Genomic DNA, 19,187 nt, shown 5'->3' on the forward strand with positions numbered 1-19,187 from the left:
AATGAAAATTTAGTCAGTGTAAATTATATATTTAGTTTAATCCTTTATCAAAGTGTAAGCAAACAAAGTTTGCACCTGAATTATCTTCAGGACTTGGCAACTCATGGCAAAGGTGGACAAAACTTCACATCACTTGCCTCAGCATCCCATAATGCAAAGCACATCCCCGCTGTGGACATGCACAATGCTATGATTATGGGAAGGGTCACCACCCAGACAGGTCTCGACCTTTATTGAGGTCTCTTCAGTGGGAGCCAGACCCAGAGGTGATACCAAGGTTGAAGCAATGTAGAAGTCATATTTACCTATATGAGTTGCCAAAAGGTGTCACACCTTATTATTAAATTACTCTGGATTAGAGAAAGATGTTGGAAATTTTTTTTTTTTTTCACTTGATTAGATTATAAATTATTTAATTTAATCCTTTATCCGAGTGTAAGCAAACAAAGTTTGTGCCTGAAGTATCTTCAGGACTGGGGCAACTCGTGGCAATTATGGGATGCTGAGGTAAGTGATGTGAAGTTTTGTCTGCCTTTGCCGCGAGTTGCCCCAGTCCTGAAGATACTTCAGGTGCAAACTTTGTTTGTTTACACTTGGATAAAGGATTAAACTAAATATATAATTTGTAGTCTAATCAAGTGAAAAAAAACTTAAAAAAAAAAAAAAATTTTAGTCTGTGAATGTCACCACCTTACTTCACCGAAGACCAAAAAGTTAAACTCCTCCTTCTACTACATGCTTTACCATCTTTTGGGAGAGAGAAAAGTGTTAAGTGCCAAGAGTGTAAGATAAAAGGGACAATAATAAATTTCTCAAGTTTGGTGAAGACCTTGAGAAATGGAGCATTGAATTATGTTCATGCTGAAGAATATCTATTCTTCATCATCATCATCATCAAATTCCTGCCATGTACCCTCAAGGGGTGTACAGGATATGACAGTACTACATGAAAAAATTACATCATTACTAACTTCCTATCTACAATTTTCCTCCAAATCAGTCTGTTACTTGACAAGACTCCAACATTATCAGATCTTATATTTCTATCGTCTAAGGCACTTTGTACCGTATCAATCCACCTATATCTTGGTCTTCCTCTGGGTCGTTTTCCTGCCAACCTGGCAGAGAACACTTGTTTTGCTAATCTTTCCTCTCCCATTCTATTTAAGTGACCATACCATCTGAGATTAGCTCTGCTAACGCATTCCTGCATGCTGACAATGTCAAGTTCTTTCCTAATATCCTCATTTTTAATATGATATTGCCATTGATGCCATCTGTTCACGCCTCTAATCTTTCTCAGGACTCTCATATCTGCGGTCTCTACTCTTTGGTCAAGTGTTTTACTTCTGACCCAGCTCTCAGATCCATAAGTTAAAATTGGTTTGAACACAGTCTTGTATACAGCTAATTTAGTGTTCCGACTAATTTCTTTCTTATTCCATATGAATTTATTCAATTGACTTCCCACGATACCAGCTTTGCTGATTCTGTTGTCTATTTCTATATTTAGTTTACCATCTTCAGTAAAAATTGTGCATAAGTAGCTGAAATGTTTTACTTGTTCCACAGGTTCTCCATTCATAACACAGTTGACATTTTCAATGATTCTGCCTATTTTCATTGTCTTTGTCTTTTTATTGCTGACCTTCATACCATATCTATTACAACAGCTATTCAATTTAGTCAGAGAATCTTGCAGACTTGTAGCGGATTTATTTAGAAGTATAACATCATCCGCATAAAGCAAAGAGCTGACATAAACATCTCCAATTTTGATATCAGGTTTAATACCACATTCCTTCATAATGTGATCCATATAGATAATGAATAACAGAGGGGATAATGTACATCCTTGTCTCACACCAGATTTAACATTAAACCATCTTCCTGTACTTCCTTCAATTCTAACTGCTGACTCACAACTCAAATAAAGACTAAGTATTCCTTGATATAATGCCCCATTGACACCATATAACTGCAGCGTATTGAATAGCTTCTCTCTTGGCACCTTGTCATATGCCTTTTCCAAATCGACAAAACTTAAATACAGATCTTTGTTATATTCCCATGCTTTCTCGACTATTTGTCGTAAAGTGAAGATCTGATCCTGACAGCCTCTATTTGGCCTGAATCCAGCTTGTTCTTCACCAAGCTTTTCTTCCACAATTCTCCTCAACCGTTTCTCAAGTATACTTGCATAGATCTTGCCAGGAACACTCAGTAGGGAAATACCTCTGTAATTCTCGCATTCAGTTTTATTTCCCTTTTTATATATGGGTACTATGAGAGCTCTACTCCAATCATCGGGAATTCGTCCCTCTGTCCAGGCTTTCTGAACTATGCAGTGCAGCCACTGTAAGACTCTTATACCACAATACTTCAGCATTTCTGGTCGAATATCATCTACTCCTGCTGCCTTTCCACATTTCAAGCCTTTGATGGCTTTTTCTACTTCAAGTATGGATATGTATTCCTGACTGCATGCCTGGTCAGTGTTTTTTATCACTGTGCTGTCATCACTGCTTGTTTCATTTAGCAGTTTTTCAAAGTAATTACTCCATACTTCAAGGATATCTTTTTCTCCTGTTTTCATTTCACCTTTATCATCTCTAATTCCTTTTACAGCACTCTTTCCTCCATTCCTAAGCTTCTTCAACAACCTCCAGAATATTTTGCCACCTTCTTGATATTTATTTTCTATATTCTTGCCAAAGTCCTCCCATGACTTTTGTTTAGCTAGTTTTACACACTGTTTAGCTTTCTTACATTTGTCTCTGTATTCTGTAAGAGTAAAAGCTGACTTATTTGCCAGGAACTTTTGATATGCTTTCTTCTTTTCCTTCACTGCCTCTTTAACTTCCTGTGTCCACCAGGGAGTTCTGATTTTTTTATCTTTGCACACAACCTCACCACATGCCTCTCTGGCAGAATCAATCAATGTTTCCTTCAGAGTTTGCCACTGAATCTCCAAGGTTTGATTCCTGTTCTCAAACTCTTTCATTTTCTTTTCAATAATATTTCTGTATTTTAGTCTACAGTTTACATCTGAGAGCTGCTCAACTTTTATTCGCTTTAAAACTTTCTTACATGTTATTCTTTTCAATATGAAATTCAATTTTATCCTGCTCAAGACTAAATAGTGATCACTTCCAATTTCAAATCCTCTGTACACTCTGGTGTCCTGCACCAGGGAGAAAACATCACTATCAACAATAACATAGTCAATGAGACTTTTCTTATTCCTAGCCTCTTCTCTCCATGTGAATTTGTGCACATTTTTATGTTGGAACATGGTGTTAGTAATAACCAGTCCATGTCCTGAGCAGAAATCCAACAGATATTTGCCATTATTATTAGCTTTGCTCTTTTCTCCAAATTTTCCCAAAATATTTTTGTATGTCTCACAATCATTTCCTACTCTACTATTTAGATCCTCAACAAGGACCAACTTTTCCTTTTTCATTGTGTCAGTTGCTTTTTCTAAAGCCTCAAAAAATTCCTCCACTTCTACCTTAGTAGAACCTTCTGTGGGACCATAGGCACAAATAAGTCTCATTGTCCAGTTCCCCATTCTCATATTTGCCCACATTACTCTACTTGAGACTGACTGCCATTCAAGAAGATTAGCCTCGTATTTTGTGTTGAATACTATGGCTATTACTTCTTTTCCTTGATTGTTATTGCCTGAATATAACATTTTGTATTTATTGCTCAGAAAGATCTCACCAGTTTTGGTCTTTTTTGTTTCAGTCACCCCTATTATGTCGATCTGGTACTTATCTAATTCCTCAGCTAGCTCCATTTCTTTGCCATTCAGGCTTCTTACGTTGATAGTACCGATCTTTAACTCTGGTGATGTAGAGTTGGGGTTTGTTTTCAGATTTGTTCCAGTAGCTGACTTTTCGCTGTTCGCCCTGGTTCCCCGGCGAAAACAACGGGGGCCTTGTTTAACCGGGCGACGCCCCAGCCGGCATGAAATTTTGTCATGTTGTACCATCATTTTTTTATTTTGGTTTAACCAATAAGAGTACAATTTGGTCGGCTAAATCCCAAATTGCCAGCCCATCCTCGTTCGTTCAGTATCAAAGTAGATACCCAACAGGGTGCACCACGAGAAGGTGAGGATTGGACATTAGGTCAGAAGCCCTGGTCGGTTCTCCGCATTCCTTTAAAGGCTATGTGGAGGTCTCCTCTCAGTTATACAGCTTTGACCCTTAAGCACCCCATATCTATTCTTTTACAATATAATAACATGAATCCATGCAGAAGCACATTTGCTTCACTAATTATTGAAGAGATCTGATTTGAAGTTGTGGAACCTCCTCCCCACTGTCTGGACTCAGTTCCATTGAACTTCTGGATATGTCCTAAATTTAAGACAAATCTCAAGGGTTTCCCTTTTGAAATTGATGAACAAGTAATAAAAACAACTTGAAGAGTTTTACTACAACAGCTTTATTTTTTTATTGCATTGCGATCACTTTTGAGTTGGTAGATGACTGGTCTAAAAGAATTGTTCCAAAGTCCATAGATATCTGTTGGGAACAACAGATATCTACGGAAACAACTATGGAAACTGGGTCATCTAATGTGTTATTGGTTGCTACCTATTCCTGAGTGGGATCAGTATTATTTTATTTATTTATTTTTCTCCATTTTAGTCAAATGTGATAAACCAAATTATCTACATGATAATCCATGTAATTGCTCTCAGATAGAATTGATTGTGCCTTCAACTGATTTGTCAGAGAACCATATAGATGAGATATTTCTTAATTGATTTTGCCAAATAGCATACAGATAATAAAGATGTTAATTGTAGGTTTAGATTACTTAGCAACTCTGATTACCAGAATTGTTTTAAACATTGGAAATATTTTTATGCAGGAATGGGGTCCAGAAGGATATCAACTCTGGATTGTTACAAAACACTTTCAAGATTCCAGGGGCGACTCAAGTCCTTCTTCTCCAGTTAGTGAATTTAAAACTGCTGTCGGGATTATGCTTTTTGCTAAAAGTGCCCTTACTGTTAATGCTAGCATGGTAAGTAAGGTACTGTACATGTGAATGTATTGATACCAAAAATTAAAGATGCCAAGAAATTATATTCTCAGTTTCATCCTATCCAAGTGTATGCAAAATTTGCATGTGAAGTCACTTCACGACTGGGTTACTTGTATATAGAGGCTAATGACTTCACATCAGTTGCCTTTGTATTCCATAATGCAACACACACACATATCCTTATGGACATGTATAATGCTATGCATTATGAGAAGGGCCACTTCCCAGACCGGTTTGACCTTTATTGTGGTCTTATCAGTGGGAGCCAGACCCAGAAGTGATACCAAGGTTGAAGTAATGCAGAAATCATATTTCCATATACAAGTATCAAAAAGGTGTCATGACTTATTACTAAAATATTCTGGATTAGAGATAGATGTTGAAAGTTTTTTCTCTTGGTTTCATCCTTTATCCAAGTGTAAGCTAACAAAGTTTGCTCTTGAAGTCACTTCATGTTTCAACAGTATCAATACCAAATAATACTAAAGGTGTAACTATCATAAGTGTTCAAAAGCAAAGATATTTATTATGATCCTATTTTTCAGTTGTTAGCTTTCAGTAGTAATTTAAATTTCCTTGATAGATTTTTCGTCTTACCATTTCTTTATTTGCAGTTAATACCAGTCTACTGCAAGCCTACACATACCGGCCAATATATACATGCTAATTCACATCACCATCCTTTGCAAAAACTTGGAGATATTAACACTCTCAAAAACAGAGCTATAACAATTTGCTCTTAAACAAGAATTACAAATTATTAGGAACACATTTATAAATAATGGCTATAGCAAAAATGCTATCAATAAAGTTCTTCATAAAATTTCATCAAAAAATACATTAATATAGATTACAATAACACCATAGCTATCTCATACATTAAAGGGTTATCAGAGAAAAAAAATAGAATTCCACACCATTATAATCTTAATGCCACTTTTATACCACCTATAAAATTAAAAAACATATTCAACTCCTGTAAAAGGATCCTCTCACCCCATTGGCTCACCTGAAGTTTATTGTATCTCTTTCACCTGTAACTTACCTTATATTGGTGAAACTGGACGTACAATCCCTATTCGTAAGGGGGGAAAAAAAGATAGATTAAATTTAACAATTTTGGTGAAGCAGGCCTCTCAGATCATGCTCTTAACACCATACACCAAATTGATTGGAAAAGTACCTGTTCTTGACATTATTGAAAAACCTAGTATGAATGCAAATTTAAAGAAACCTGTGAAATTTGGATTAACCATCCTAATCTTAACAATATTGGTGGCATAAATATCTCAAAAATTTGGATAGCACATGTTGCCCACCTTTTTAGTTCTTCAGGCTTTTCAAGTTTTCCAGCAAATCTTGATTTTAGACCTCTAAGCAATTATTTCAGCTTTTATTGGCCACCATCCATACTGTTTGGCTTAATTTCTATGTATACTTTTATGAGTAACTTTGTGTGAACATGCTACTCTCTAGTTTAATTTATTTTTGTAATTTTTATTTTTGTAGATAATGGCATTGACCAAATCAATGTAACTTGAGCATACCATGTAGATTGTAGTGCATCTTGTTTCTTTGCATATATATGTGTGTATAGTCCAGATGATGACCTTAATGTGAAGGTCGAAACATCGAGTGATTATTTTGGTTTATATTAAACTGAAGTTTTACTCTAACACGGTAGTTATTTCCATAATTTTTATAATGAATTCTGATCACCGTGTAACTGAAGGAAAGGTATCTGATTAGATTTCTCTACAAAATTCCTGATATGTGCCCTCAGGTGTGTAGGATACTATGATTGTTTTTAAGAGAACATCTATGTTTTCTGCATTTTTTTTTTTTTTTTTTTTTTTTTTTTTTTTTTTTTTTTTTTGTTACTACTTAATGTAAGGATAATATTGAGAATTTAGAATTTAGAGATGATAAAGGTGACATGAAAATGGGAGAAAAAGATATCCTTGAAGTATGGAGTAATTACTTTGAAAAACTGCTAAATGAAACAAGCAGTGATGACAGCACAGTGATAAAAAACACTGACCAGGCATGCAGTCAGGAATACATATCCATACTTGAAGTAGAAAAAGCCATCAAAGGCTTGAAATGTGGAAAGGCAGCAGGAGTAGATGATATTCGACCAGAAATGCTGAAGTATGGTGGTATAAGAGTCTTACAGTGGCTGCACTGCATAGTTCAGAAAGCCTGGACAGAGGGACGAATTCCCGATGACTGGAGTAGAGCTCTCATAGTACCTATATATAAAAAGGGAAATAAAACTGAATGTGAGAATTACAGAGGTATTTCCCTACTGAGTGTTCCTGGCAAGATCTATGCAAGTATACTTGAGAAACGGTTGAGAAGAATTGTGGAAGAAAAGCTTGGTGAAGAACAAGCTGGATTCAGGCCAAATAGAGGCTGTCAGGATCAGATCTTCACTTTACGACAAATAGTCGAGAAAGCATGGTAATATAACAAAGATCTGTATTTAAGTTTTGTCGATCTGGAAAAGGCATATGACAAGGTGCCAAGAGAGAAGCTATTCAATACGCTGCAGTTATATGGTGTCAATGGGGCATTATATCAAGCAATACTTAGTCTTTATTTGAGTTGTAAGTCAGCAGTTAGAATTGAAGGAAGTACAGGAAGATGGTTTAATGTTAAATCTGGTGTGAGACAAGGATGTACATTATCCCCTCTGTTATTCATTATCTATATGGATCACATTATGAAGGAAAGTGGTATTAAACATGAGATCAAAATTGGAGATGTTAATGTCAGCTCTTTGCTTTATGCAGATGATGTTATACTTCTAAATAAATCTGCTACAAGTCTGCAAGATTCTCTGACTAAATTGAATAGCTGTTGTAATAGATATGGTATGAAGGTCAGCAATAGAAAGACAAAGACAATGAAAATAGGCAGAGTCATTGAAAATGTCAACTGTGTTGTGAATGGAGAACCTGTGGAACAAGTAAAACATTTCAGCTATTTAGGCATGATTTTTACTGAAGATGGTAAATTAAATATAGAAATAGACAACAGAATAAGCAAAGCTGGTATGGTGGGAAGTCAATTGAATAAATTCATATGGAATAAGAAAGAAATTAGTCGGAACACTAAATTAGCTGTGTACAAGACAGTGTTCAAACCAGTTTTAACTTATGGATCTGAGAGCTGGGTCAGAAGTAAAACACTTGACCAAAGACTAGAGACCACAGATATGAGAGTCCTGAGAAAGATTATAGGCGTGAACAGATGGCACCAATGGCAATATCATATTAAAAACGAGGATATTAGGAAAGAACTTAAAATTGTCAGCATCCAGGAATGCGTTAGCAGAGCTAATCTCAGGTGGTATGGTCACTTAAACAGAATGGGCGAGGAAAGATTAGCAAAACAAGTGTTCTCTGCCAGGTTGGCAGCAAAACGACCTAGAGGAAGACCAAGATATAGATGGATTGATACTGTACAAAGTGCTTTAGACGATAGAAATATAAGATCTGATAATGTTGGAGTCTTGACAAGTAACAGACTGATTTGGAGGAAAATTGTAGATAGGAAATTAATAATGATGTAATTTTTTCATGTAGTACTATCATATCCTGTACACCCTTTGAGGGTACATAACAGGAATTTGATGATGATAATATTGAGAAGTGAGGGAAATGGAAACTAATGCTCAAACTAAAATCCTATCTACTGACAATGTCATTTGGGTTTTGTCGATAAGCACTGCATGCATTGTATATGCTAAAAATAATAAAAATTGACATACACAAGTAGTACACAATCATTTTGATAGGACGGAACTTGTGAATATGTGTTAGCTCAACAGCAATGCATAGTGAATGTTATATCTTCTTTCTCTCCTGTTCATTTTATTGAATGTGCCCAGGCTGAAAAGTGGTGCTTTTTTTTTTATTTTTATTTTTTAGAATTAAACCAGAAAATAAATTAAGCAGAGAACAACACTGTAGTCAGTCTTCTATTATATCTACCTTGATGCTGTGTGAAAACATTTTCCCAAATCCTCCTCATCTGGATTCAGTAAACGTCTAGACACCAGATTTTTGTTTTTATTTTTTACTGGAATTCCCACCTAGAAAAGCTAGGAATTCCATTCAGAGTTTTACTGTATATGTAATATAATTTTGTTGTCATCCCATTACAAACATTGGTATTTATTATGTCCACATTCTGTATATTTTAAAAATGTCATATTAATTTCCAAAGACCAAATGTTTTTTTTTTTTTATTTGGCATAAATATTATTGACTATAATCATGTAACTAGTTATTTTTATTATACCATCACTGCAGCTTGTTTTGTGTCGGTTATGTGTAGCAGATGCACAAAACCTATCTATAACAATGCTTCAAGTAGTCAAGAAGAATGAAGGAACATGATATATTTTTATTGAGCAGAAGACTGCACTACACAGTTTTCCGTAAAGACTACCTCATGGATTTGAGGAAAAATGAAGGAATGGTGTCATCCAGTAGGGCAGAACAGCTTCTTCTTGCTTGAAACTTCAGCTTGTTGCATCTTCAATACCTCAATGCAGGTATTCTGTCCATCGCTTTTCCTTTCTTGACATCCAGTATGTTTTGCCTCATACTGTCAGCATATTTAAATCATCCCGCAAGCTCTCTACATCATTTTGATTAACTATTACCCTTCCCAACTTTGCTTCATCAGCAATCAACTGAATATCTCCCTTCAGTAATAAATTTAGTTTAATCCTTTATCCAAGTGTGAGCAAACAAAGTTTGTGCCTGAAAATATCTTCAGGACTGGGGTAAGGTAGTACAACACTGGGCAACTTGTAGCAAAGGTGGACTAAGCTACATCACTCCTATCTCAGTATCTCCCATAATGCAAAACACATCTCCTTGCGGCTACTGAAGAGACTTCAATAAAGGTCGAAATTAGTCTGGGTAGGGTAGTAGCCCTTCCCTTAATGCACAACATTATACATATCCGCAAGGAGATGTGTTTTGCATTATGGGAGATACTGAGATAGGAGTGATGTTAGCTTAGTCCACCTTTGCTACGAGTTTCCCAGTGTTGTACTACCTTACCCCAGTCCTGAAGATATTTTCAGGCGCAAACTTTGTTTGCTCACACTTGGATAAAGGATTAAACTAAATTTATTATAGTCTAACCAAGTGAAAAATAAACTTTCAATATATCTCCCTTCAGATTATTTCCTATATTGGTTTCCACTCTCTGGTTGGTTTAACTCTTTTTTGGGTCCATCTGATTAATGTGTTTATTCCATTCCAATCTTTTTTATTTTATTATTATTATTTTTTTTTATCCTTGTGATCTATGGATTGTAATTAGCAGTCTTCATAAATCTTTTTGTTTTTTATTTTGTTAATTACTTTTCTTAATGTTTAATTTAGCATGTTGTATTTTTAATGTTTCTGTTCTTGTTTCATATGCATATGTCAATATTCATATTTACGAATTTAGGGACACAAAACACACATGTTGAAATGATTATTTTACTTATTATTAATAAAATAACAATTTGACGTTTCGACCTCTGTATTGAGGTCATCATCAGAAGGATACATGTGTATAGGGAACCAAGCTACATGCTCTTGCACTCTGTACTGGTAAATTAAATCTGCGTTGTTAATTAATCTTTTTCTTAGCCTGACCTCTAGTGATAATTAAATATATTATTTTGTTATTTATTAATTAAAATAAATTTATTTTGTTATAAATTATTTTATGAATAATAAGTAAAATAATCATTTCACCATGCGTGTTTTGTATCACTAGATTCGGAAATATGAATGCTGATCACCTTGTAACCTTTAAAGAAATATGTCAATATTGATTAGACTACTGATTTATATATTCTTATTTTTGTTTCTTTTGTTAGATCTTTATTTTTCCATAAAATTCAGTTTAGACATTCTAATATTTGATTATTGAAATGATTATTATTATTATACAGGCACCTCAATGGAGTCTGAAGACTCATTGTGTGGAGATCCAAACAATCTGTCATGCCTCTCCTTGAGCCATTAACAGGCAAAGTGCTGACAACTAACTCTAGAAATTCATTCCATTCATTCACAACTCTCCAAACAAAAAAAATTTAGTCCTCATGCCTTACTAACCACACTTTTATTCAGCTTCCAGAATGACCTCCTGTTCTGCCCTTCTAGCCAAGTGCCGAAACATTTCCCCTGTATCAATTTTATAAAACCCTTTTAGTAACTCAGGTGTTTCTATCATATGCCTTCTTTTTTTCTGCTATCAACCAACTTCTGCAATCCACACACCCTCAGTCTATCCTCATAGGGAACATTCCATAGGCCATTCACCATCTTGTTCATTCACCTCTGAATCTCCACTCCAAGAAACCCAGGAGTACTAGTACTGAACCACACTAATCCAGATTTGGATGTATCAACTGACACCAGCAATTCATTCCATTCATTCACGAGGCTTTATAAGGTGGAATAACAACTTCCTTATCTCTACTTATTAGTGTGTTCTTCAATAGCCAAGTAATCTTATGAGATACTTTAGCAGTATGTCCTCTAAACTTTAACTCTGTCTACCACCATTCCTAAATCCTGAGCTTTTTATCCCAAAATACATAACTTTATGTTTCTCCACATTAAACTGATGCCCATTATCTTTTATCCATACTGATAGCCTATTTAAATCATCCTGAAAGTTCTCCACATTGCCTTGATTCACTATTAGTCTCTTAATTTTGCAGCATCAGCAAACAACAGAATATTTCCTATCAGTTTATTTCCTATGTCATTTATGTGTAAATTAAACAGTATTAGTACTGAACCTTCAGCATACCACTAGTCACCAGCTTTTGCCTAGATTTTGCTCCTCTGTATACCACTTTTTGATATCTGTTCAGCAGCTATCCTCTTACCCACATAACCAGTGTCATCTCCATCTCTATTTGTACTAATTTGCGTAAGAGTTCCATGTGATATTTGGTTTTTGCCTTTGCAAAATCCATCAGAATCATCGTGTAACCATTTCCTTTATCGAATTCAACTGTTCACTCTATTATAAAAAGTTGTTAAATTATTAAAGCGTAACCGATCCTTCATAAAACCATGTCCCCTTATAGAGTATTATATTCTAATCCATCCATTCTTAAGTTCTCTTTTTGACCAATTTTTCCAGTACTTTTGCCACCACTCCTGAGATAATCATTGGTCTATAATTTGGTACTACAGTCTTAGATCCACCTCTGTTCCTACATAAGTCTCTGTCACATATGTCACAACATTAACCTCACGTGTATGATATACCCTGGTCATTCTTCCTCTTATTTGCCACATAGCAAAAGAGCTTTTTGAGATTTCCTTTGGCCTGCTTGGCTAGTTTCTGCTTGTAATCTGGTTTTTCCTTCTATATCATACTGGTCACCTTTCTTACCTGAACCTTGTAATGTTCATGAGTTTGCTGGTTACCTTTCTCCTTATATATCATCTACTGCATTTTCTTTTCTGCAGCTCTTGCTTAATGATATTACTCATATGCCTAACTCTCACCTGATTATTCCTCCTTAGGTATACAATTTAATATTGCTTCTGCTAGATTCTCCTTAACTACTTCCCATGCACTACTAACATCCTTCCCTTGCAGGGTTTTATGTCATAACAAAGCTTTGAGCCTTGAGTCTTTTTCCTTCCTCCTAAGTTTGTCATAATCATCTGTCTTGTAGTCCCTCATATACCCCTTCTTGACAGAATATTCCTAATTTTTAGAATCTCCCAAGTTGAGGCTGCATGGTCAGTTTCCTCAATTGGAAGCAATGTGGCCACCTTGGTTACGGATAGCTCTTCTGATCCTATGACCAGGTCCAGTACTCTTGCATCCCAAGTACCTTCCATCACATGCTGCCTCAAGTAATTATCTCTCAGTAGTTGTATAAATTCCATTTCCTTCTTGTGATATGATCTCTCTTCCTTCTAATCTATATATCCATAGTTGAAGTTCCCAATATTAATTATTAAACCTGTACTCATTGTGCTAATTTGCCGATGCATGTCTTCCTAACATCCCTGGAATCCCCTTTCCTATAGCAGCAATCAACCGTATGTTTTGCCTTACACAATACTTAATGAAACACATGGGCGATTCTAAAGACTTATCTAGTTGGTGCACTCTCTATGGGCGTTTTCTAGGCAGCCTGGGATGTAAAATGGGACCTCTGATGATTATTGTTTCCCAAATTTTGGGAAGTTTTATGCATCCGTATTTGTTTAAATTTGGTTGATTTCTGAGTGCTGCTGCAGATTCCAAAATCAGTCTTTCCTTTTTAAATTTACTATGGTGGAGCATGGTACTGAGAGAGAGAGGAGGGAGCTGATCTTTGGTAAAATGGATAAATGTAGCAAGTTTCCAATGGGGCTTAAAAGCTGTGTAGAGGTTGTACTTTTTTTAAAAATACCTGGTTATTTTTTCTGATGTGCTCTGCACATAGGGTGATAGCATTTCTGAAATCCTTATGAAGGGATGGCTGAGTATGGGGGAAGAACTGATTATTTTTTAAATTCTGTAAGCACTAGTCATTAGATAGGAAGATGTGTATATGGTTGAGTTCAGTTGAAAGAGAGGTTCCACAGGAACAAAGATTTTAGATTGGTTAGTTTTAATGATGCCCTATTGTTGTGAGGGAGGATGTGGGTGGGAAAGTTTGTGAATGTATATGCCTGTGTGAATGGGTTTTCTATATACAATGAAGGAGAGGTTACCATTCGGTAACTGATCAAGTATTTTATTTCTAACCCTGTTATTAGATCCATAAGTTAAAATGTTTTGAACACTGTCCTATATAAAGCTAATTTAGTACTTTGACTAATTTCTCTCTTATTCCGTATAAATTTATTCAGTTTACTTCCTATTATACCAGCTTTGCTAATTCTTTTCTCTGCTTTCACATTTAATTCTTTTATCTGTCAAGACTCCAGTATTGTCATATCTTATATTTCTATCTTCTAATGCACATTTTGATATATATTGGTCTTCTTGAGTGTTTTTCCTTCCTGATAAAGAACACTAGTTTTGCTAACCTTCCTCTACCATTCTGCTCAAGTGACCATACTGCCTGAGATCAGCTATTCTAACACATTCTTGAATACCAACAATGGCAAGTTCTTTCCTAATATCCTCATTTTAATATGATACTGCCATTGATTCTATCTGTTCACTCTCCTAATTTCTCAGAACTTCTTATCTGTAGCCAAGATCTTTGATAAAAAAAGATTTTATTTCTAACTCAGCTCTCATATCCATAAGTTAAAATTCATTTGAACATTATCATTTATAAAGCTAATTTAGGTTTGACTAATTTCCCTCTGATTCCATATAAATGTATTGAGTTGAATTTGCACCAGCTTTGTTAATTTTGTTATCTGTTTCCACCTTTAATATAACATCTTCACTAAAAATTATGCCTCAATAGTTAAAAATGTTTTATTTCTTATATATGTTCTCCATTTAGGATGCTGTTAGTGTTTTCAGTGTGTCTGCCTAATTTCATTCTGTTTGTCTTTTTATTGATATTGAGCATTATTTTTTATATCAAGCAATAATTTGAGCTGTGAGTCAGTAGTTAGAATTGAACGAGGTGTTGGAAAATGGTTTGATGTTAAATCAGGTTTGCTACAAAGGTACACGTTATCTTCACTGTTATTCATTATCTAAATGAATTACATTATGACGGAAAGTGGTATTAAACCTGATATCAGAATTGGTGATGTTAATCCGAGCTCTTTTTGGCATGAAATCAGTAATAAAAAGACAGACGATGAAGATAGGCAGAAACTTTGAAAACATTAGCTGTATCCTGAATGGAGAAAACCTATAGAACAAGTAAAATTACAAGGGTGCACATTATAGGATAATGTGCACTCTTGTCTCATGTCTGATTTAACATCAAACCATCTTCATGTGCATCCTTCATAACTGCTGACTTATAACTCAAATATAGACTATGTATTGCTCAATATAATGTTCCATTTACACTATATAACTGTGGCATTTCAAACTGATTTATTCTTGGCAATCTGTCATGTGTTTTCTAGATCCACAGAATATGAAACTTCTGAATCATTGTTATATTCCCATGATTTCTCAATGATTTGTCTCTTCACCAATCATCTGGAATTCGATCCTCTGACTAGGCCTTCTGAATTATGCAGTGTAGCCACTTGAAAACGTTTACACCTTCATATATGAGTATTTCAGCTTCCTTTCCACATTTTTGTGCTTTTCTGCCTCAGTTATTGATATATACTTCTGATATCATTCTCGTTGAATAATTTTTACTATTATGCTGTCACTTCTTGTTTCATGTAGCAATCCTCAACGTAATTACTTCATACTTTTAAACCCAATTTTCATGTCACCTTTATCACCTATGATTCCTTTTACAGCATCCATTTCCAAGCTTTTGTAATAGCCTTCAGAATATTTTGCAATCTTCCTGATATTTGTATTCTGTGCTGTTCCCAAAGTTTTCACATGACTTATTTATCTATTTTTACATTTTTCTCTGTATTCTCTCAGCACAAGCTGATTCACTTACAGGAACTATCAATACACTTTTTTCTTTTCCTTTACTGCTATGGAGTTCTGATTTTTCTATACTTTCAGAACAAGTTAACCACATGCCTTTCTGGCTGATTCAGTCAATAATTTTTTAAGGTTGTGCGACAAAATCCACAAGGTTTAGTTTTTGTTTTCAAATGAATTCTTTCTTGAGTGATATTTGCATTTGACACTTGAGTCTATAGTTCACCTCTGAAAGTTGTTCTACTTTCATTAGTTTAAAACTACTTTTCAATATGATATTCAGTTTTTCCTGCTGAAAATTAAATGCTGAGCACTTTCTTTTTCTAATTCTCTGAATCAGTGTGAAGATATAGCTGTCAAGAATAACAAGTGATGAGTCTTTTCTTATTAATTGCATATTCTCTCCATGTGAATTTTGGCATGTGTTTTTGGAATATGTACTTAGTAATAACTAGTCAATGTCTGAACAGAAATTCAGTAGATAATTATCATTTTTATTAGTTTTGCTCTTTTCTCCAAATTTTTCCACAACATTTCGATACATCTGTTAATCATTTCCTCCTCTGCTGTTTAGATCATCATCAAGGACGAACTTTCTGTTAGCTGCTATTTCTAATGATATGTAAAAAATAAGACTCAGAGTTTGATTGCAAACAACAAAAATATTATATTGGTACAGCGTACAGATAGGCAACATTATACATTTGCTGAAAAACCTCGAGGTTGAGGTTAACGTAAAAGAAATTCTAAGTAAATATTAATACTGGTGGAGAGGAATAAAAAAGACCAAAAATAATCTAATACTATCAATTAACATTTACTTTATTTTAAAATAAAGTTTTGAAAAACATTAAGCATTACTTGCTCAGTGAGAAGGTCTGAAATAGAAAAAAATCTTTCATTTTGGATTGGTGCAGGTCTAATTCTGTTAGTACATCTAATTGAATTTTTAGGCAGTGCCATTATACATATGACTTCATATAAAATTAATTTCACTTTTTAATGATAAAAACACCTTGTTTGATTTAACTGGCTTTGACTTTATACATTTTTACATTTGCAGACTTTTTTTTTACAGACTTTATACATTTGCTGAAAAACCCCGAGGTTGAGGTTAACGTAAAAGAAATTCTAAGTAAATATTAATACTGGTGGAGAGGAATAAAAAAGACCAAAAATAATCTAATACTATCAATTAACATTTACTTTATTTTAAAATAAAGTTTTGAAAAACATTAAGCATTACTTGCTCAGTGAGAAAGTCTGAAATAGAAAAAAATCTTTCATTTTGGATTGGTGCAGATCTAATTCTGTTAGTACATCTAATTGAATTTTTAGGCAGTGCCATTATACATATGACTTCATATAAAATTAATTTCACTTTTTAATGATAAAAACACCTTGTTTGATTTAACTGGCTTTAATAAGCACCTCTGTAGCAATTGGAAGAATGACAGTACGTTGCACCCTTCTATTGAAAAAAGCCTAAGTTTGATTCTTGCCACAATGAGAGGAATCTTTATATGGGAATTTTTCAATTGAAAGTGAGTTAGCTTATCTCATACAGAGGTAGTAGGGTTTTTTTCTCTCAGAAACTCTGGTTTTTCATCCAGCATACAGACATTTCGACCTTCAGAACACATGCAATTTACAGAAAAAAATACTAGTGATTTTGGGCAGTAGATGGCATTGGTGTAGATGATAGTAGTGGTGGTTCGATGTAGTTAGTGTATTAAGTGGTGGAGACAGAGAGTTGTTGAGTAGGTGCCCTCCCTTGATGAGTCTTTGTTCTCCTTGGAGGTGTCACGAAATAATAAATAATAAGTACATTCTATTCATTCAATTTGATCGAGGAAAGAAAGAGTCTTAATAGCATTCAACACCAAACATTGAGGATAAATTTCTAAATATGGAGGAAATTTCAAGGAGAGTTAAATGGGCAAACCTCAAAATGGAGAAATGGATATCGAAACTTATTTGTACCTGTAGTCTGACAGTAGATTCTAAGGAAGAAGTGGAGGAATTTTTCAAGTCATCAAAGAAAACACAAAAGCTTGTTCCTCTTGAAGACAGCAGAGTCTGGTGGTAAGGCTTATACATTGGCTATTCATAACTGTATTTTTTTAAGGAAATTAGAACTTGAATGATATTAGTTACAATAAACTCACTATTTCAGCAAAGTCAAATTGCCATCATCAAGGAACACAGTGCAATATGATATTGTTGCATGCATACACTACACACTGAGTATTTATTTATTTATTTCATGTGTGAACTACAGAAAATGTAAGCACATACGCATACATTTAAAGAAATAGACATTAAAAGAATAGGGATTAGAAGTATACATTAAAAGACAAAAATGCCACTTGCATAAAATATTATGCAAAAAACAATGTCAGATTTCACTCATCCAGTGATTAATATACTTAAGCTGTTTCATTATACTGCATTAAATCTTTTTGGGTACATATATTATTAATGTCTATTAAGCAGCATTGCAGAAAATGCATGGTTTGTATTTTACCACACGAGGAGATTCTGGAACAAAGTCTGTTCAGTGTCTTCCATCTTTGCCAGTCTAAATGTAAGCTGGAAGGAAGAGATTCATTTAAGTTCAGAGCTTCTGGAGATTGTTCTTGCCACATTGTAGACCTTGTAGCTTTTATGGAATCAACCAATGGTTCCACTGAGTGAATAAAACTTTTCCTTGATCTTAGCTCCTGCGTACTGCAACATGTCCATAAAAAGGATTCCGTTCATCATTTAGTTGTTGTTGTTTCTGCTCATATCTACTGTCTGTAGTCCTTCTGATGTGAGGAAGTGCAATACCAGATAGTGAGTATAGGTGATCAATTTTTGTAGGCTTAAGGCAGTCGGTAATGTGCCGACATGTTTCATCAAGAATCTTTCAATAATTTTGACATGTGATGATCTTTCCCAAACAGGACTAGCATACTTGGCTGTCGAAAAGCAAAGTGTCAGTGCAGAGGTGCACAGTACTTGTAGACTTGCACCTCTCCGAGATGATGTTAATCAGTGCAGAATATTATGTGTTTCAATTTTAGCTACTGTCTTCTCTATGTGTCGTTTATAATTTAAGGTCCTATCTAGTGTAACACCTAGATAAGTTGGATTTGGATAATTGACCACTTTCACACCATTCCATTGTATATTCAATTCTCTCCTCACCTCCCCATTATTGAGATGGAAAAGACACATTTGGGTTTTACTGGGATTTGGTTTCAGTTGGTTTTCCTTATAGTAAACTGTAAGGGTTTCTAGTTCTTGTGTGAGCCGCTTCTTAATGTTATCAAAGGATTTTGCTTGATAAGCTATTGCTGGTCATCTGCATATAAGAAGGTTCTCAACCATGGGTTTATAGGTTGGTCATTAGTATATATATTGAAGCAGAGGGGAGAGAGAGCACACTTTCCTGAAGTAGTCCATTTTCCTGGATATGCTATCTGCTCTTTTTTCCTTGAAAATCAACAAAGAATCTCCTGCTGAACAGCAGCAGCAACAACCTAAGTATCTCACTA

The 19,187-nt window shown here is 34.7% G+C and overlaps 1 protein-coding gene across 1 annotated transcript in view; it reads left to right on the top strand.

The window, feature by feature from the left end:
- Rich (Guanine nucleotide exchange factor subunit Rich) overlaps positions 1-19,187 on the top strand; it is a 456,640-nt gene that overhangs the window by 121,827 nt on the left and 315,626 nt on the right. The window contains exon 11 of the mRNA XM_090404468.1: positions 4,891-5,046. Coding sequence (XP_090260594.1) covers positions 4,891-5,046 — 156 coding nt within the window. The remainder of the gene's footprint in view (positions 1-4,890; positions 5,047-19,187) is intronic.

Source organism: Typopeltis vanoorti, chromosome 14 (genome assembly GCF_054136105.1).
Source record: "Typopeltis vanoorti isolate ZY-2024b chromosome 14, IOZ_Tvanoo_1.0, whole genome shotgun sequence".
In the NCBI taxonomy this organism is placed as follows: domain Eukaryota; kingdom Metazoa; phylum Arthropoda; class Arachnida; order Uropygi; family Thelyphonidae; genus Typopeltis; species Typopeltis vanoorti.